The sequence below is a fragment of the Bos indicus genome, chromosome 11 (assembly GCF_029378745.1).
Source record: "Bos indicus isolate NIAB-ARS_2022 breed Sahiwal x Tharparkar chromosome 11, NIAB-ARS_B.indTharparkar_mat_pri_1.0, whole genome shotgun sequence".
NCBI lineage: Eukaryota > Metazoa > Chordata > Mammalia > Artiodactyla > Bovidae > Bos > Bos indicus.
The window spans coordinates 61,145,433-61,167,466 of NC_091770.1; the positions used below are offsets into that span (position 1 = coordinate 61,145,433).

The following is a 22,034-nucleotide window of genomic DNA, read 5'->3' on the forward strand; positions in this document are numbered from 1 at the left end:
GTGAACTGTGAACTTCCAGATGTTCAAGCTGGTTTTAGAAAAGGCAGAGGAACCAGAGATCAAATTGCCAACATCTGCTGGCAGGCGGAAGGCAATCATCGGAAGGCTAGAGAGTTACAGAAAAACATCTATTTCTACTTTATTGACTATGCCAAAGCCTTTGACTGTGTGGATCACAACAAACTGTGGAAAATCCTTAAAGAGATGGGAATACTAGACCAGCTGACCTGCCTCCTGAGAAACCTGTATGCAGGTCAGGAAGCAAGTTAGAACTGGACATGGAACAACAGACTGGTTCTAAATAGGGAAAGGAGTATGTCAAGGCTATATATTGTCACCCTGCTTATTTAACTTATATGCAGAGTACATCATGAGAAACGCTGGGCTGGATGAAGCACAAGCTGGAATCAAGATGGCCTGGAGAAATTTCAGTAACCTCAGATATGCAGATGACACCACCCTTATGGCAGAAAGTGAAGAAAAACTGAAGATCTTCTTGATAAGAGTGAAAGAGGAGAGTGAAAAGTTGGCTTAAACCTCAGCATTCAGAAAAGTAAGATCGTGGCATCTGGGCCTATCACATCATGGCAAATAGATGGGGAAAGAGTGGAAACAGTGACAGACTTTATTTTGGGGGGCTCCAAAATCACTGCAGATGGTGACTACAGCCATGAAATTAAAAGACGCTTACTCCTTGGAAGGAAAGTTATGACCAACCTAGAAAAGATATTAAAAAGCAGAGACATTACTTTATCAACAAATGTCCATCTAGTCAAGGCTATGGTTTTTCCGGTAGTCACGCATGGATGTGAGAGTTGGACTATAAAGAAAGCTGAGCGCCAAAGAATTGATGCTTTTGAACTGTGGTGTTGGAGAAGACTCTTCAGAGTCCCTTGGTCTGCAAGGAGATCCAACCAGTCCATCTTAAAAGGAGATCAGTCCTGGGTGTTCATTGGAAGGACTGATGTTGAAGCTGAAACTCCAATACTTTGGCCACCTGATGCAAAGAGCCGACTCATTTGAAAAGACACTGATGCTGGCAAAGATTGAAGGCAGGATGAGAAGGGGATGACAGAGGATGAAATGGTTGGATGGCATCACCGACTCAATGGACATGAATTTGGGTAATCTCTGGGAGTTGGTGATGGACAGGGAGGCCTGGTGTGCTGCAGCCCATGGGGTCACAAAGAGTCGGACATGACTGAGTGACTGAGATGAACTGATCCTTAAATCCTCAAAATTTTTCTTAAAACTAATCATACTTATATGGCAAATTAATAATGATTATTGTGGCAGCTACCGTGTTACGGACTTCTGTGGAAATTATAGAGAGATGTAATCAGGAATTATTTTTAAAAATATCACCCAAATAGTTCACATGTCAATTAATTCACTTAGATTGAAGTGGGTTTGTTCAGTACTGAAACATTTAACATCAGATAGCAAAGAGTAAGTTTTGAGGGGGAGAGGGGAGACTTTTTTTCATTTTCTAATTTTTGGAGTTAAATTCTTTTTAATCCCATTTCTTTATTTTTACCTCCCTTTGAACTACTTTTAATGTTTGATAAATAACTTGGTAAGGCCTGAGCAGAGGTAAGAGAGATTCTGAGGCTATATCTCCAGCTCAATGAGAAGGAGTCTCATGACACTAACTGTTGCAACTAGTGCAGAGTGAGAGTGACATACAAGTATGGTTTATTTCACCTCTCTGGTTTAGATTACTTGGTACCCAGAGTCTCATGAGAGCTGACTGTTGTTAGGCAGAGATGTAGATACTTGGTTATTGGTTTTAAATGAATCTACTTCTGTTGCAGTTAAAAGAATGTACATAATTGAATACAGAAGGCTATTACCAGTACAGACCTTATATAACTAGATGGAGTTCCCTTGGTATACTTATTATGTTTGGGTGGTTTGTGTCTTAGCCTTGTAGACTCAGAAATGCTATTGTTACTGTGCATACAAGATATTGAACTCTTGGGAACAGAATGGTATTGCCAAAAAAAAAAAAAAAATTGCAACAAACTAATAAAAATAACCAAAATATAAGTTTATTACTGTTATTATAATAGTAATATTATAATCGGAATAGGAAGAATAATCATTGTATATACCAGATACTTGTGTTTATGGATGACTGACTAGCTTTCCTGGTGGCTCAAGTGGTAAAGGATGTGAAATTTGCTCAGTTGTGTCTGACTCTTTGCAACCCCATGGACTATACAGTCCATGGAATTCTCCAGGCCAGAATACTGGAGTGGGTAGCCTTTACCTTCTCCAGGAGATCTTCCCAACCCAGGGACTGAACCCAGGTCTCGTATATCACAGGCGGATTGTTTACCAGCTGAGCCACAAGGGAAGCCCAAGAATACTGGAGTAGATAACCTGTCCCTTCTTGCAGTGGATCTTCCCACCCCAGGAATCGAACCAGAGTCTCCAGCATTGCAGGCAAATTCTTTACCAACTGAGCTATCAGGGAAGCCCCAAATGGTAAAGAAACCGCCTTAAATGCAAGAGACCTGGCTTCAACCCCTGGATCGGGAAGATCTCCTGGAGAAGGGAATGGCAATCCACTCCTATATTCTTGCCTGAAGAGTTCGATAGACAAAGGAGCCTAGTGGCCTACAGTCCATGGAGTCGCAAAAAGTCACACATGACTGAGCGACTTTCACTTTCTTTTCACTTCTTTCAACTGGGTAAATATCTACTCATAAAGAGAGTTAGCAGGAAAGGAAGATTTTCTGTCTGGACCTAAACTCTAGGTAAAGAAAAAAAGAAAGCTTCTCTAGAAAGTTATAAGCATAAACCTACCCTCATGTGGATTTGATGTTATGTTGGCAGGATAGTCTGGGATCCCCCCACCAAGCCAAGAAAATAAGAAACAAAGTAGCTCCTAAACTACTTGGCAAATGCAAGCATGAAACACTGAAGAGGCAGTCCTAGCTCAGACTACACAAGATTTCCTCAACAAGTCCTGAACTCACAGTCTAGAATTACAAAATACACAAGGAAATAGTTTACTAAGAGAAGAGTCAAGACCAGTATTATAAATGCAAGGAATTCAAATGATAGATTTATCAGATAGAGACTATAAAACAAATATGTATAAATGATTAATGACTCAAATCTCTGTACCTAAGGTATTATACACAAGCCATATAAAGAAATATGCTTATGAAATTAAAATTCATAGAGAATCAAACATTAAATTAGACACAATGAAACGAGAAAAGGTTAACTGGATCTTGCGAAGAATGTGAAGGAGTTATTCAGAATGTAACACAGGAGATATAAAAATTTGTAAAAATATGTAGGAAAGAGGTAATTCAACATAATTTGATAACGATTTTCTAGTGAAAAGAATAGAGAAAATAACAAAGAGGCTATCAAAGGCATAATGGCTGATGATTTTTCAGAACTACTGAAACACGTGAGTCTCCAGACTCAGGAAAATTCAAGGAGTCTGAAGCCAGATAAATTAAAAGAAGTACACATTTAGACATGTTGTAGTAAGATTGCTCAAAACCAGACATAAGGAGACCTTAACAACAACCAGAAACGAGATAAATTACAAAAGAACAGTACTAAGCCAACAGTGGACAAAGCAATGACACCCTACTTCAGTACTCTTGCCTGGAAAATCCCATGGACAGAGGAGCCTGGTAGGCTGCAGTCCATGGGGTTGCTGAGAGTCCGACACGACTGAGTGACTTCCCTTTGACTTTTCACTTTTATGCATTGGAGAAGGAAATGGCAACTCACTCCAGTATTCTTGTCTAGAGAATCCCAGGGATGGGGGAGCCTGGTGGGCTGCCATCTATGGGGTCCACAGAGTCAGACGTGACTGAAGTGACTTAGCAGCAAGCCAACAGTGGGCTACTATTTCAAAGCACTGAGGTGAATTAACTAACAACTAGAATAAACTACCCAGCTAAACTATCATTTAAGTATGAGACTGAAATAAAGACATTTTCAGTGCCTGGGAGAATTTGCTATTAAAAGAGCTTCACTGAATGAACTTCTAAAGGATAGTACCTAACAAGTGAATTTTAACACAGAGGAAGAGATGAAATGCAAGGGAAAAAAGGTTTGGTGAGAGGAGCATTAAAAAATAAATGTTTCCTCATCTTATTTCCTTTTCTGTGGATGTGGAGAATACATAGGATTTACTTTCATTACAAACATTTTCCCAAGGGTCTGTATATAGCAAGCTGAGTGTGACTTTGTATTTTAAAGATTTTAAAATACTTCTTAAAAGGGAAGATTTTATTGTTAATGATTTACAAAACAAAAGATTAATTGTGCCTATTTCCAAATTGTAAGTTATCATTGGTTTGGGTTTTTCCTTATGATTTTCAGTATTTTCTAGTTTTATAAATAAAGGTATTACAGTATTTTAGTTGGGAATAAACTATTTTTATAAAGATTAACAGTAAATCCTTTTCATTTAGATCAAATCCTTTTTATGAACCTAAACCGACTCCTCCTCCAAACAATTTGCTAAGTCCAGTTCAAGAACTGGAAACTGAAAGGAGAGTAAAAAGAAAAGCCCCAGCCCCACCAGCCATCTCACCAAAGACAGGAGGAGTAAATGAAAACACAGGTGTTTCTGCAGGAAGAGATCTCGCCACTTCTCCTAAGGTAGGAGTTTAATCTTATTAAAACGTATATTAATGTTTGTTTGTTTTCAAATTAAGAACAGTTATGGTTAGCTATTAATATTTTGATGGTATAAAAAAATATAAGTAAATCCATTATACTGCAACATAGTATATACATTTGGAAGTCTATAAATTTATAGTACGTTATAGATTGGATTATCTGGGTTAAGATTTGCTTTTTAAATGCTGTTTTGAAGTCAGAGGGAGAAAGGCAGTATAATTGTAGCGTTGGTGCTTTGAAAAAAGGATATACTCTAAAGTAGCTAGTCATGATAGACAGGTTACTCTAATATAGAGGAAAGAACAGAAATCATCTTTTTGAGAAATGTTACCAGAAAGATTGACACCCAGTGCAGAGAAATACTCTGCTGAAGAATTTCAATATTGTCCCTTTGATTTATGTCAGATTACAATTGTGGCCTTATTGTCATTCTTTTTTAGAAATGTTAATGGATAATAACTTCATGGAAAGGTAAAGCGCAGTCTTAGAACAAAGTCTAAAGCCTCTAAATGGTTTGACTGCAAATAGTATATCTTTCATTTGAAAGGTAGAGATGTTGGATTTAGCAAGTCTTTTAAGGTAAATAACTCACGACAGTACTCATGAGTGTGTTGTTGTTGTTACCATATGATATTATTTAATTCTCACAGGTAGTTAGGGGGGAAAAGAGATGAACTTGAACTCAGAAGGATAAAGGTCACAGGTCCCCCAGCCAACAGACAGGATTGGAACTGGCATATTCATTAATTACGTGCTCTCTGGACCATATTCCATCTCAGATGCCTGGGCTGCTGCTTTTCTCAAGGGCATCAAATTTCAGTAGTTCCTGTTGTATTTTATAGTTCATTCTGTGCCTTTCATTAAATGCCAGAGTTCTGAAATAGTTTGTTTGCTTTTATTTTCGTTGTTTGAGGGGAAGTGAGTTCACTGAGGTCCTCACTCTGCCATTCTGTAAGTCAGTCTCCAGGTGTGTGTTTTTATATCAGGTGTGTTTAACTGTGTGTAACTTCAGGAGGAGAAACTAGGACTAAATTCTGTCTTGCTATTGGCTAGGGAAGTTGGGAGTGGAGTCTATAAATGAAGGCAGTAGAGAATAGAAATATAAAGCAAAAGAGATGGTCAATTCCTATACCCGTGAGAGCAAAAATAAAGGTGGCAATTGAGGCATTGGTCAAAATCAAAAAGCTAATGTTTAGATTCTTTATCCATTCTAACCATCAAGAATACCTACAAATGTCCTGTTTCCCTGAATCTCTATTCTGTTGCCTACTCTGTCTCCCTGTCCCCCTTCTGTAGGCCATTGAAGTTTGAAGCTAATCACAAAATCCTAATTTCTTCATGCTGCTGCTGCTAAGTCGCATCAGTCGTGTCCGACTCTGTGCGACCCCATAGACGGCAGCCCAACAGGCTCCTCTGTCCCTGGGATTCTCCAGGCAAGAACACTGGAGTGGGTTGCCATTTCCTTCTCCAGTGCATGAAAGTGAAGTGAAAGTGAAGTTGCTCAGTCGTGTCCGACTGTTAGTGACTCCATGGATTGTAGCCTATCAGGCTCCTCCATCCATGGGATTCTCCAGGCAAGAGTCCTGGAGTGGGGTGCCATTGCCTTCTCCAAATCTCTTCATAGGTGAATAGAAAGGAATTTAATGGTACCCTGTTGTATGCCAGGCAATGTTCTATAACTTCATTTGATCGACAAAACAACCTGAGAAATAAATACCATTATTTCCTTTTTACACTGAGAAACTGAACCTTAGTTAAGTAACTTGCTCAAAGTGATAAAGCTAGTATTGACAGTGCCAGGATTAAAATTCAGGTTTTTTGAGTCTAAAACCCACGTTTCCCATTGTGCCTTTCTACCTGTAGAGAGGTATTTCCAGTTCCAAGTTAGAACTCTAAATACATTTTTCCATAGAAATATTGTTACTCACGGTGATTGAATTCTATTGTAGTGAAGTATAATATAGCTATTTTTTATGTTATTTTGAGGGTGGTGTTCTGTTGTAGACATATTGTGGAATAAATTATCTTTATGGGGAAAACTGAGCATTTTACCACCATGCTTGGCTTGGAAAATGCCTCATCGTGTTCAGACACACAATCAGTTGTATTCACAGTAACCTGCTGATCTGGAAGTTAATTTGGATAACTCAACTGTGTGAAACACAACTATGAAAGATTAATTTTAAAAAAGATTGCTGATATTATTATTAAATGAGAAAAAAACAAAGTGCATAACTGTATAGTATGGTAACTTTTGTATGTATAAAGTTTTATTTAAAAGGCTTTATTCACACACATATACACATGTAGACAGACATGCATGCTCCTATACAGTTTGGAAGGACTCACAAGTAACTTCAAGGAGAAAGATCTTGAGGGGATGGTGGGTATGCACAAGGTTGAAGGAGGCATTTCTTTTCCTTTTTTCCCTTTCTATGTTGTTTAAATATTTGAATTTTATAAAATGTTTTTTTTTCTCTTTTTGTTTGTTATACTGAGAGGCTATTGAGTAATGAGATCATGGATCTTTTTTTATTGTTGCCTTTTGTACAAGGTACTAGATGACATTTCCCCCCCAAATTCATCCCTCAAAATAGAGAAAGTTACTCTCAGGTTTGACCAGCAGTATTAGCTTCGTGGTGGCCTGGGGTTCCATCAGATACCTTAGTGTTGTGCAGTGGTAACCAGGTATAGAGGCTTAATAATAGAAAACTTGGTCTTCTGTTCCATTTCCATAGCACTTTGGAAATTCTTTTTATTTTGTATATTTACGTAAGATTTCATTTGGGGGAAAAAAAATGAACCATTGCCAAAAAAAAAAGGTAAGAAATTGAAAACTACTAACTGCAGTTATGTGTGAGATAAAGAAGATTAGAATCAATGGCATATTGATGATAATCAAAAATGATAAATGATAGCTGAAAAAGAACAGTGGCATGGAGCTTATTATAGGAATAGACTTGTTTGTGTGTGTGTATGTGCGTTTATGTGTGTGCATATCCAAGTAGTTCCTGAAGACTTTGTTTGCAGTATTAAAGCTTGGTAAAATAATGACCATTTGACAACCTTGAGTCAACATGAAAAAGTCTTATTATGCTTCGTATACAATGTTCTGTTTAGGAAAGCAGGACAGTGTGTTTTATATAAAAATATATATACTAAAATTAGTGTTTTGATGCCTAAAACAATATGCTTCTTGGCCAATTATTTACTATATTTTTAAATTGAAAAGGAAGCAATATTTCAAATAAAGCTTTTGGGAAAAGAAAACAGACTCAAAATTCAGTTGAATAATAAAAGAATATTTATACCAAATATTTATATTTTGTTTTGGATAACAAAGTGCTAAACTGCACTCAGTAGCATTTGACTGCAGAGGCTAATCACTGTCATAGAATGAGTGCTCAGCCAGATGAGTACTTTCCTCCACCTGTAACCTGAAACTACTTATTTTTAAGAAAATTTATGGAAAAAAAGCCAAGACCAGAATTTAAACAGATAATAAGCCTATACTTATATTGTAAATAAAATTCAAACTACCCACCTAAAGACAGTTAAGATTCCCCCAGTGTCATAAATCTATATAAACTCCTCACTCCAGACCATTGATTTCTGCATTTGGAAATTGAGAAAACTATGACACTTTTTAAGCCAACTTGGTAAAAAAGACCAATGTTTAGGGAAGTAACCTGACATTTAAAACACAAGCATCCAATAAGATAAAATGATAAATTAGGCTCAATGGTGGCTGATCACCATTTACTGACTGAATTTAAGTTAATAAGTATATAACTCTGAACTCCTAGATATGATTCATGCAACTTAGTGTAAAATGCGAGTCAGATAATAAGAGCTTAGGTACATAAATGACCTTGTTGCCAAATACAGCACAAAGGTATTTTACTAAGCACTGTACACCTAATTCCATAAAAATCACAATATAAATAGTTAATTGTCAATGATAAAGAATTTTTAAAAATTCAACTTGCACTTATGATAACGTGGAGAAGCTCCCCCCCCCCCCATCCGCCCCCACACATTGGATGGTGAAATAAGTCTGATCATGTGGAGAAGATCAGATCAGATCAGTCGCTCAGTCGTGTCCGACTCTTTGCGACCTCATGAATCGCAGCACGCCAGGCCTCCCTGTCCATCACCAACTCCCGGAGTTCACTCAGACTCACGACCATCAAGTCAGTGATGCCATCCAGCCATCTCATCCTCTGTCGTCCCCTTCTCCTCCTGCCCCCAATGCCTCCCAGCATCAGAGTCTTTTCCAGTGAGTCAACTCTTCGCATGAGGTGGCCAAAGTACTGGAGTTTCAGCTTCAGCATCATTCCTTCCAAAGAAATCCCAGGGCTGATCTCCTTCAGAATGGACTGGTTGGATCTCCTTGCAGTCCAAGGGACTCTCAAGAGTCTTCTCCAACGCCACAGTTCAAATGCATCAATTCTTCGGCGCTCAGCCTTCTTCACAGTCCAACTCTCACATCCATACATGACCACAGGAAAAACCATAGCCTTGACTAGATGAACCTTTGTTGTCAAAGTAATGTCTCTGCTTTTCAATATGCTATCTAGGTTGGTCATAACTTTCCTTCCAAGGAGTAAGTGCCTTTTAATATCATGGCTGCAGTCACCATCTGCACTGATTTTGGAGCCCCCAAAAATAATGTTTGACACTGTTTCCACTGTTTCCCCATCTATTTCCCATGAAGTGATGGGACCGGATGCCATGATCTTCGTTTTGTGAATGTTGAGCTTTAAGCCAACTTTTTCACTCTCCACTTTCACCTTCATCAAGAGGCTTTTTAGGTCCTCTTCACTTTCTGCCATAAGGGTGGTATCATCTGCATATCTGAGGTTATTGATATTTCTCCCGGCAATCTTGATTCCAGCTTGTGTTTCTTCCAGTCCAGCGTTTCTCATGATGTGCTCTGCATATAAGTTAAATAAGCAGGGTGACAATATACAGCCTTGACGTACTCCTTTTCCTATTTGCAACCAGTCTGTTGTTCCATGTCCAGTTCTAACTGTTGCTTCCTGACCTGCATACAAATTTCTCAAGAGGCAGATCAGGTGTTCTGGTATTCCCATCTCTTTCAGAATTTTCCACAGTTCATTGTGATCCACACAGTCAAAGGCTTTGGCATAGTCAATAAAGCAGAAATAAGTGTTTTTCTGGAACTCTCTTGCTTTTCCAATGATCCAGTGGATGTTGGCAATTTGGTCTCTGGTTCCTCTGCCTTTTCTAAAACCACCTTGAACATCTGGAAGTTCACGGTTCACATATTGCTGAAGCCTGACTTGCAGAATTTTGAGCACTACTTTACTAGTGTGTGAGATGAGTGCAATTGTGCGGTAGTTTGAGCATTCTTTGGCATTGCCTTTCTTTGGGACTGGAATGCAAACTGACCTTTTCCAGTCCTGTGGCCACTGCTGAGTTTTCCAAATTTGCTGGCATATTGAGTGCAGCACTTTCACAGCATCATCTTTCAGGATTTGGAAAAGCTCAACTGGAATTCCATCACCTCCACTAGCTTTGTTCGTAGTGATGCTTTCTAAGGCCTACTTGACTTCACATTCTAGGATGTCTGGCTCTAGGTCAGTGATCACACCATCGTGATTATCTGGGTCGTGAAGATCTTTTTTGTACAGTTCTTCTGTGTATTCTTGCCATCTCTTCTTAATATCTTCTGCTTCTGTTAGGTCCATATCATTTCTGTCCTTTATCGAGCTAATCTTTGCATGAAATGTTCCTTTGGTATCTCTGATTTTCTTTAAGAGATCCCTAGTCTTTCCCATTCTGTTGTTTTCCTCTATTTCTTTGCATTGATCGCTGAAGAAGGCTTTCTTATCTCTTCTTGCTCTTCTTTGGAACTCTGCATTCAGATGTTTATATCTTTCCTTTTCTCCTTTGCTTTTCGCTTCTCTTCTTTTCACAGCTATTTGTAAGGCCTCCCCAGACAGCCATTTTTCTTTTCTGCATTTCTTTTCCATGGGGATGGTCTTGATCCCTGTCTCCTGTATAATGTCCCGAACCTCATTCCATAGTTCATCAGGCACTCTGTCTATCAGATCTAGACCCTAAATCTATTTCTCACTTCCACTGTATAATCATAAGGGATTTGATTTAGGTCATACCTGAATGGTCTAGTGGTTTTCCCTATTTTCTTCAATTTCAGTCTGAATTTGGCAATAAGGAGTTCATGGTCTGATCCACAGTCAGCTCCTGGTCTTGTTTTTGCTGACTGTATAGAGCTTCTCCATCTTTGGCTGCAAAGAATATAATCAGTCTGATTTCGGTGTTGACCATCTGGTGATGTCCATGTATAGAGTCTTCTCTTGTGTTGTTGGAAGAGGGTGTTTGTTATGACCAGTGCATTTTCTTGGCAAAACTCTATTAGTCTTTGCCCTGCTTCATTCCGTATTCCAAGGCCAAACTTGCCTGTTACTCCAGGTGTTTCTTGACTTCCTACTTTTGCATTCCAGTCCCCTATAATGAAAAGGACATCTTTTTTGGGTATTAGTTCTAAAAGGTGTTGTAGGTCTTTATAGAACCGTTCAGCTTCTTTAGCATTACTGGTTGGGGCATAGACTTGGATTCCTGTGATATTGAATGGTTTGCCTTGGACAGGAACAGAGATCATTCTGTTGTTTCTGAGATTGCATCCAAGTACTGCATTTCAGACTCTTTTGTTGACCATGATGGCCACTCCATTTCTTCTGAGGGATTCCTTCCCGCAGTAGTAGATAATGGTCATCTGAGCTAAATTCACCCATTCCAGTCCATTTTAGTTCGCTGATTCCTAGAATGTCAACATTCACTCTTATCATCTCTTGTTTGACCACTTCCAATTTGCCTTGATTCATGGACCTGACATTACAGGTTCCTATGCAATATTGCTCTTTACAGCATTGGACCTTGCTTCTATCACTAGTCACATCCTTGCTTCTATCACCAGTCACATCCACAGCTGGGTATTCTTTTTGCTTGGCTCCATCCCTTCATTCTTTCTGGAGTTATTTCTCCACTGATCTCCAGTAGCATATTGGGCACCTACTGATCTGGGGAGTACCTCTTTCAGTATCCTATCATTTTGCCTTTTCATACTGTTCATGGGGTTCTCAAGGCAAGAATACTGAAGTGGTTTGCCATTCCCTTCTTCAGTGGACCACATTCTGTCAGATCTCTCCACCATGACCCGGCCATCTTGGGTTGCCCCACGGGCATGGCTTAGTTTCATTGAGTTAGACAAGGCTGTGGTCCTAGTGTGATTAGATTGACTAGTTTTCTGTGATTATGGTTTCAGTGTGTTTGCCCTCTGATGCCCTCTTGCAACACCTACTGTCTTACTTGGGTTTCTCTTACCTTGAGCGTGGGGTATCTCTTCATGGCTCCTCCAACAAAGCGCAGCCATTGTTCTTTACCTTGGACGAGGGGTATCTCCTCACCACCACCCTTCCTGACCTTCAATGTGGGATAGCTCCTCTAGGCCCTCCTGCGCCCACACAGCCACGAGAAGGGCTCCCTCAGAAAGCCTGATTAGTTGAACTCCAGTGATTAGCAATGAAACACTGTCCACTTACTCCATCTCTGAAAGTGGAAACATTATTCATATCTAAAGGCTCAGCCAAGTGACTCAAGCCTTCACTCATATTATTACATCTTTCTCGAATGCTCTTATAGAGACCCAGGTTTTATACTTGTACATTTCTGAGTACTTACAATTTGCAGAAACTGTAAGAAGCCCAGGTTATACCGAAGTCAGAGTTGCATACAGCAGTCTCTGATTGATCCTAGCAGCAAATTCAAACCACAAAACAAACATGCTTTTCAGTTTTTATACATAAAGGCCCCCTTATATGAAGTTCTTTACCTCCATATCTGTCTATGCAAAACTGTGCAGAATGGTGCCTGTGGGCCACTCATGCTGAAAAGCAATAAGCACATGACCAAACTATTAATTTCCTCATATATAAGTTGAAAGTACCTCATTACTTTGAAAGAAAATCATTAAAAGGAATGAAGATCAAAGTTTATTTGAATACAGTGATAAATGTGTAGTTATTTTGTAAAATAAAATGCCAAACTTCATTCAATGATAGCTTGCAGAGGGAGCAATGGTTTGGATAAGCTTAAGTTACTGGTAAAGTTTTTATTTACTGGAATACCTTACTTACCAGAATACCTTGTTCCTCAATAATACAGAATAAATGAGGCACTGCTTTATGTATCACCTGGTCTATTGGTTCTTTTGGTTATGACTAATAGAAGGAAGCCATTTTGTTAATTTTTTTTTTCTTAAGAAAAAGGATAACTTGTTTAGAAAACATGAGGAAATTTTTGCAGAACCAAAGGCAAAAGATACAACTGGGACTGAGTTATAAACATCAACTCTATTGCTTGTCTCTTTGGAATGCCTTCAATTTTCCCTTTACTTTTTTAGTGATAATTTAATCTCCCTACAAAATAGTTTATGTTCTAGAATTTCCCCTCTCTCCAATACATAGCCACTCTTCTTTCAGTGTAGTTGACTTTAGCTAAAGGTTAAGAACAAATGACATTTGTTGACAAAATGATACAGCAATTACTTTTTCTTAATATGAATGAGGATCCTCTCAGAATTGTTATTTACTAAACATAAAAATCTCCAGTTAATGCAGTTTCAATTGGATTTAGGATTATCTGCGTCAATAAAAATCCTTGATGATAATTTAAATAAGAGAAACATGTATTTCTGTTTTTACCAGTGTTGATGATCTAGTGCTGACACGGTAGCCTTAAAGCCATCAGGGACCCAGTCTCCTTTTGTGCTGATCCACCATCCTCAGTATAGACTTCCAGCTGGTAGCCCAAGATGGCTGCTTGAACCATAGTTGATATGCCCCATTCCAGTCAACAAGAAGAAAGAGGGGAAATAGCCACACCTGCCTCTAGCAAAGGAGACAGAAAAACGAATCTTTATTCTGGTCAATTGCATTACCCAGCTAAAACTCAAGGGTTCTATTACTAAGGAAGATAAGTAACATGGATATTAGGGAACAGTTAGCAGGCTGTGCCATAGATAAAATATGAGTTTTATAGTGGAGATGCAAATGAACCCAAACTCTGTTGTCTCTTCTGTAAGAAAACATGAATGATGACCACTGAAAATAGTCATTCAGAATGACATTTGAAAATCAAGCAATGTAAACTTTAAAGGGAAATCATCAGAATATTTTGCCACTGAGCATAAAGAAGTCTAGAAACAGTCTAGAAACAGAATACAAAAACAAAAACCACACACAGAAAACCCAGGCTATCAAAAGTTGAGTAGTATTTCCTTCAAAGTCAGTTTGCTACATTTATGCAAGGTCGTCTGAAAAGATATGGTAGTTTTCAGAGCATAGCATTATTGGCAAAGTTGTTGAGAAAAAACTACTTTTTGACGCCTACGATGTCAATTCTAAAATATATTTGGGTAGGTGCACTGCAGAGCCTTAACTAGAACACGGCAATAGAGGCTCCTAGGACACTAAATACAAGAACTCACTTATCACGTGGGTGGAAAAGAAGACTGTGCATCTGCACCACCTTAAAAGTGAATGCGTCCTTAAATCTTGTGCCCTAGGCACTCCGTGCCCAGTTGTGTCTGACTGTTTGTGACGCCATGACGTAGCCTGCTAGACTCCTCTGTCCATGGGATTTCCCAGGCAAGAATACTGGAGTTAGTTCCCATTTCCTCCTCCAGGGGATCTTCCCAACCCAGGGATCAAACCCATGTTTCTTGCATTGACAGGTGGATTCTCTACCATCTAGCCACCTGGGAGCCGGCCCTAGGCACTGCCTTGCTTCAACTCTAACCTCAGCCCTGGTGCACAAATGGGGCAAATCTGACAGACAAATTATTCTAGCAGTAACCCACTTAAAAGACCTTTGCAGTCTAAAACAGGAACCACAGCACTGAAACCATCTCTAAGAATTTGCCTTTTGATTTTTTCTGACTGTATTTAGTGGAAGAGGTAAAATGTTACATTTTGCTTATAGAAATAAACCATGACTAGGATGCTTGCATTTTGAAACAAATTTTATAAAGCAATTAAGTGTGATTTTTTTTTAAAGGTTGCTCTTTTATATCAGTATATTCTGGAGTAACTGAGTAGGTGCCTGTTACAGTTTCCCAGCTGAGAATTAAAAAAAAAAAAAAAAATGCCACCATATAGAAAAAGAACCTGATTAAGGTAAATAAATTATTTGAACACCTTAATGATAATGACTCATAAGTTTGGCTTAGTTGCTGAAAGCACTATAAAGGCTTAGGAATTAACAATACATGATAAATTGAGTGTTATTAATATATATTGGCAGGATCACTTTAGGGTACATTACTGATGATAAAAGCATCGATTAGCCCACCTTTACTGCATAAAGAACATATTTAAAGTATTTAAGCAGATTCATACAGAACCTTCTCAGTTCCCAGTATTGGGTAAATTTCACCCCATCATAATGAGAAACAAAAAGAAAAAAGAAAAGACCTACAACAGCATGCACTGCAGGGCAAGGTCTAGGGTGAGGCAAGAGTGGCAACTAGGGTGCAAATTTTAAGGAGCCTCTAACTTACAGGTTCATGCAAGTGCAAACATGGCACTGTTTAAACCCAAGATTTTCCAGACAAAAATACTGGAGTGGGTTGCCAACTTCTTCCTCCAGGGAATCTTCCTCACCCGAGGATCAAACCTGCTTCTCCTACCTCTCCAGCATTACAGGCAGATTGTTTACCATGAAGCTATCTGAAGCCTTTGTAATTCCTGATATACTATAATAGCAAGTAAATAGGACTATCATAAGTATACTTGCCAAAGAATTAAAATGAGATCTAGTCAAACCACTGGTTGTAATAACTACCAATTTACAAGAAATACTAAGGGGTAGAATGGAATGTATGAAATACTGAGGGGTAAAATGCATCCAGTCCCATCATTTCATGGCAAGTATGAAGGGCAAAAGTGGAAGCAGTGACAGATTTTCGTTTTTTAGGCTTCAAAATCACTGCAGATGGTGACTACAGCCAGGATATTAAAATATATTTGCTCCTTAGAAGGAAATCGATGAGAAACCTAGACAGTATATTAAAAAACAGAGGCATCACTTTGCTATAGACAAAGGTCTGTATAATCAAGGCTGTGGTTTTTCCAGTAGTCACATAATGAATGTGAGAGTTGGACCATAAAGAAAGCTGAGCGCCAAAGAATTGATGCTTTCGAATTGTGCTGGAGAAGACTCTTGAAAGTCTCTTGGACAGCAAGATCAAACCAGTCAATTCTAAAGGAAATCAACCCTGAACATTCATTGGAAGGAGAATGCGGAAGTTCCAATCCTTTGGCCACCTAATGCAAAGAGCCGACTCATTGGAAAAGACCTTGATGCTGGGAAAGATTGAGGGTAAGAGAAGAAGGGGGCAGCGGAGGATGAGATCATTAGGTAGTGTCACCAATTCAATGGACATAAATCAGAGTAAACTCTGGAAGTTAGTGAAGGACAATGAAGCCTGACGTGCTCATTTCATGAGGTTGCAAAGAGTTGATATGCCTTAGGGACTAAACAACAACAACAGAATGGAATGAGGGAGAATTTCAGAAGTAACTTTTAAAAAACTACAGGAATAAACTAGTAGTCCGTATCTTATTAAGCAATTATATAGCACATCTCTAAATAATTGATGGAATAGGCCAAGTTAAAAATCAGTAAGATTTAAAGACTTGACAATTTTGGCCTCATAAAATACTATACCATTGGATTAATTTCTCAATGGAGAATGACTATATTTTAGGCTCTAAAGTAAATTTTCAACACATTTCAGAAGGTAGGATTATGTTCCCTGTCCAAAGTGCAATTAATCTAGGAATCAGTTTAAAAGAAAAAAACGAACAGTATTTATAAAGCAATCATCATTCAATTAAAACTAAATATAATTATAAAAAATATTTAGAACAAATCCATATATTTGAAAATTAATATATATTCTTTCAACTAATCTATAGGTCAAAGAAGAAATCTTAACAAGATAAACTGTAAATCCAATGAAAATGTTTGGTTTCACTACTTGATGTGTTGATGAGAAATTTATATAATCAAGTTGAATTCCTGTAGTTGTTTCTGTGATGGTTTTATGTTTACTTAAACTTCTTGCTTGGCACTGTTTTTTAATATAAGTCCCAGCTTGAAAGTCTTGAAGAACAAGCCTGACATGTTTGAACTTGGAGAAGAGTCCCAAAAACAATCACGTACAGTTGAGTTAATGGAGCAACTAGATACCATAAAACGGCTTTAATATTCCTTTCATTGTCTGTTTCCATGGCAAGAGTTTCTGTTCAAGCAAGAGTTTAGGACATATTTATTTTCAATAGGAGTGAGTATTCTTTAACCAGCTCTTACACAGAAGGCTAACCTACTGTGGGATATGTAAACTCTTGAACACCTGGATTAAGAGTTGTAGTCTAAGAATTAATATATACGATATATATGGAGTTCATTAGTGCCATTTTCATTAAGGGTGTGTGAACATTTTCTTTGCAGACTTGCATGTTGTTAGATCATTACATTAGATCTTAAATTTGTAACCCAGGAATCTTGTATCCATAAAAAAAAAGCAAAAACAAAGTAAACAGCTAATAGCGTTCAACATAGTGCTGCTGCAGAAAGAAGACTTTGAAGTTAGATAAATCCCTCTAATAATGATCTTTTTGAGAAGCAAAGCCAATAATTAAAATACATTGTGAATAAATTAATAACTTCTTGGAAATGTAAACTTATAAAGTATCTGTTACTTTAATAAGTAAGTTTGTAGTATTGTACCTTACAGTAAATTGTATTTCTGTTCTAGTACTGAATTCTAAAGTTTGGTATCATCCTTATGCCCAGATGCCTCAAGAAGCTCAATAAATAATTGTGTATCTGTACAACATCATAATTTCTAATTTTGGGATGTAATAATTGGGGTTAAAATCCTAAAACTATTTCTCCACCCTTCTCCCCACCCCCAGTAGCAGTAGATGCTATTGCAGGGGAAACTCTCTAGTGTCTATTTACCTCTTAACTGCTTTGGAAAACAGGTTTTAGCATAGCTGGACTTTTTTTTTAAAACAAGGACTATCCACATTTAATGTCTTAGAATAAACCTCATAGGTAATTGAAACAGAAAAACCTCATGTAATTGAGTGATTAGTATAAGCACAGAGTTTATTTTTACTTTTAATAGAAAACAGTTTATTCTTTCATGTACTCACAATAACTTGCATTATTAAACAGAGATCTTCATTTGGTCTGACAATGAGTTTTATATATATATCAGTAATGTGCACTTAAGATTTTCACACAAGGTAAAAACTTTTTTTCCATCATATATTGTTCCCCTTATATATATTTCTTTAAAATATGTTAATATTTTTTATTTATTTAGTGAAACTTCACCTTATATAGCAGATCTTACCTTTATTTCAGCCCACACTGTTCTCACAAATTTATAATTGACTAAAATCTTTTGAATATAAAGTTATTTTACTTATTCACTATTTTCCCCCAAAAAAGCGTGCTTCTTGTAGAACACCTTTAAATTTTTTTGGAAAGAGAAAACCACTCCAAAGCACGGCATTGCTTAATATAAATTCAGATACCATGTCCTACCCATTACCAGTTCTATATTAATAGTATTTGAATGATGATGCTTTGGAGTATACATAACTAAGACGTTACTGTACATTTATTAATTTTGAAAATACTAATTCAGACACATGAGAACTTTATAATTTCTATGAGTAGTAACCATGACTTGGTAAACAGTAGCCATAAAAAGAGATTCATGGAAATTTTTAAAAGATATTTTTCAATAGAAGTGTCATTTTTTTATCTGACTCTGAAGTGAAGCTTTTAGTTACTCTGAAGGAAGCATCAAAAGTAGTCTCACAATAATTCTTAGCTTCCTAACACCTTAAAAGAAGGCAAAGCTAAATGAACATTATAAGGTTTGCTAAATAATTTAAAATAAAATTAAATTCAACACTCAAAATTTTATTCATCATATAAGACACCATTAATAACCTGAGTATTTTCATTTTAAGAAATATTCTCATGAAAGTACATTTGTATAATGTGTTTGAAGGGCATGAGATGCAAAAATGCTATAAAATAGAACCTGAAAATTTCTCGAGTTAAGTCAGTTCATTTCAGTAACTCAGTCATTGTCCTACTCTTTGGGACCCCATGGATTGCAGCACGCCAGGCCTGTCTGTCCATTGCCAACTCCCAGAGTTTACTCAAACGCACATCCATTGAGTCGGTGATGCCATCCAACCATCTTATCATCTGTTCCCTTCTCCTCCTGCCTTCAATCTTGCCCAGCATCAGGGTCTTTCCCACAGTTCTTCGCTTCAGGGGGCCAAAGTATTGGAGTTTCAGCTTCAGCATCAGTCCTTCCAACGAATATTCAGGACTGATTTCTTTTAGGATGGACTGGTTGGATCTCCTTGCAGTCCAAGGGACTCTCAAGAGACTTCTACAACACTACAGTTCAAAAGCATCAATTCTTCGGCATTCAGCTTTCTTTATAGTCCAACTCTCACACCCATACATGACCACTGGAAAAACCATGGCGTTCACTAGATGGACCTTTGTTGACAAAGTAATGTCTCTGCTCTTTAGTATGCTGTCTACGTTGGTCATAAATTTTCTTCCCAAGGAGCAGGTGTCTTTTAACTTCGTGGCTGCAGTCACCATCTGCAGTGATTTTGGAGCCCTCAAAAATAAAGTCTGTCACTGTTTCCACTGTTTCCCCATCTATTTGCCATGAAGTGATGGGACCGGATGCCATAATCTTAGTTTTCTGAATGTTGAGCTTTAAGCTAACTTTTTCACTCTCCTGTTTCACTTTCTTCAAGAGGGTCTTTAGTTCTTTGCTTTCTGCCATAAGGGTGGTATCATCTGCATATCTGAGGTTATTGATATTTCTCCCAGCAATCTTGATTCCAGCTTGTGTTTCATCCAGCCCAGCGTTTCTCATGATCTACTCTGCATATAAGTTAAATAAGCAGGCTGACAGTATACAGCCTTGACGTACTCCTTCCCTATTTGGAACCAGTCTGTTGTTCCATGTCCAATTCTAACTTTTGCTTCCTGACCTGCATACAGATTTCTCAGGAGGCAGGTGAGGTGGTCTGGTATTCCCATGTCTTGAAGAATTTTCCACAGTTTGTTGTGGTTCACAATCAAAGGCTTTGACATAGTCAATAAAGCAGAAGTAGATATTTTTCTGGAACTCTCTTGCTTTTTTGATGGTCCAACAGATGTTGGCAATTTGATCTCTGGTTCCTCTGCCTTTTCTAAAACCAGCTTGAACATCTGGAAGTTCACGGTTCACATACTTTTGAAGCCTGGCTTTGAGAATTTGGAGCATTACTTTACTAGCGTGTGAGATGAGTGCAATTGTGCGGTAGTTTGAGCATTCTTTGGCATTGCCTTTCTTTGGGATTGGAATGAAAACTGACCTTTTCCAGTCCTGTAGACACTGCTGAGTTTTCCAAACTTGCTGGCATATTGAGTACAGCACTTTCACAGCATCGTCTTTTCGGATTTGAAATAGCTCAACTAGAATTCCATTACCTCTACTAGCTTTGTTTGTGTGATGCTTCCTAAGGCCCACTTGACTTCACATTCTAGGATGTCTGGCTCTAGGTTGGAGATCACACCATAGTGATTATCTGGGTCGTGAAGATCTTTTTTGTACAGTTCTTCTGGATATTCTTGCCACCTCTTCTTAATATCTTCTGCTTCTGTTAGGTCCATACCATTTCTGTGCTTTATTGAGCCCATGTTTACATGAAATGTTCCCTTGGTATCACTAATTTTTGGGAAGAGATATCTAGTCTTTCCCATTCTATTTTTTTCCCTCTATTTCTTTGCACTGATCGCTGAGGAAGGCTTTCTTATCTCTCCTTGCAGTTCTTTGGAACTCTGCATTCAGTGGGTATATCTTTTCTTTTCTTCTTTGCCTTTCTCTTCTCTTCTATTCACAACTCTTTGTAAGGCCTCCTCAGACAACCATTTTGCCTTTTTTGCATTTCCTTTCCTTGGGGATGGTCTTGATCCCTGTCTCCTCTACAGTGTCATGAACCTCCATCCATAATTCTTCAGGCACTCTATCAGATCTAATCCCTTCAATCTATTTGTCACTTCCACTGTATAATCATAAGGGATTTGATTTAGGTCATACCTGAATGATCTAGTGGTTTTCCCTACTTTCTTCAATTTAAGTCTGAGTTTGGCAATAAGGAGTTCATGGTCTGTGCCACAGTCAGCTCCCAGTCTTGTTTTTGCTGACTGTATAGAACTTCCCCATCTTTGGCTGCTGTGAATATAATCAATCCAATGTCAGTATTGACCATCTGGTGATGTCCATGTATAGAGTTTTCTCTCTTTGTTATAAAAGGGTGTTTGCTATGACCAGTATGTTCTCTTGGCAAAACTCTATTAACCTTTGCCCTGCTTCATTCTGTACTCCAAGGCCAAATTTGCCTGTTACTCTAGGTGTTTCTTGACTCCCTACTTTTGCATTCCAGTCTCCTATAATAAAGGACATCTTTTGGGGGGTGTTAGTTCTAGAAGACGGAGAAGGCAATGGCACCCCACTCTAGTACTCTTGCCTGGAAAATCCCATGGATGGAAGAGCCTGGTAGGCTGCAGTCCATGGGGTCGCTAAGAGTTGGACACGACTGAGCGACTTCACTTTCACTTTTCACTTTCCTGCATTGGAGAAGGAAATGGCAACCCACTCCAGTGTTCTTGCCTGGAGAATCCCAGGGCCGGGGGAGCCTGGTGGGCTGCCGTCTCAGGGGTCGCACAGAGTTGAACACGACTGAAGCGACTTAGCAGCAGCAGCAGTTCTAGAGGGTCTTGTAGGTCTTCCTAGAACTGTTCAACTTCAGCTTCTTCAGCATTACTGGCTGGGGCATAGACTTGGATTACTGTGATATTGAATGGTTTGCCTTGGAAATGAACAAGAGTTAACCTCTTTTATACTGGGTTAAAGACAGCAGTTATGTAGAATGCTACCATAAGCAGTTCAGCAGTATTTATTGCTACTCTTACCACAGTCTGAACATGAAGTAAAAGTAAATTATTTATTCTACTAAAATCATATTGTTTATCTTAAAATTTCCACGACAAAGGGCAGTGTATTTCCATTAAGTATTTGTTAATGATGATTCATTTTGCTTAGGTGGGAAATAAGCCAATTCAAAAATGGATGAAACAGAAAACAAAAAGAGCAATTATATTTCTTTTTCTAAGAAAGAAATGTTCTATAGGAGTGACTTTCAAAGTTTTTTTTTTCTTTT

General features: G+C 38.2%; 1 protein-coding gene across 15 annotated transcripts in view; it reads left to right on the plus strand.

Annotated features, from left to right (window-relative positions):
• The window catches only part of EHBP1 (EH domain binding protein 1), a 566,468-nt gene that overhangs the window by 391,419 nt on the left and 153,015 nt on the right, over positions 1 to 22,034 (plus strand). For all 15 annotated transcript variants that reach the window (XM_070798096.1, XM_070798098.1, XM_070798095.1 and 12 more), the window contains one exon: positions 4,452 to 4,641. In XM_070798096.1, coding sequence (XP_070654197.1) covers positions 4,452 to 4,641 — 190 coding nt within the window. The remainder of the gene's footprint in view (positions 1 to 4,451; positions 4,642 to 22,034) is intronic.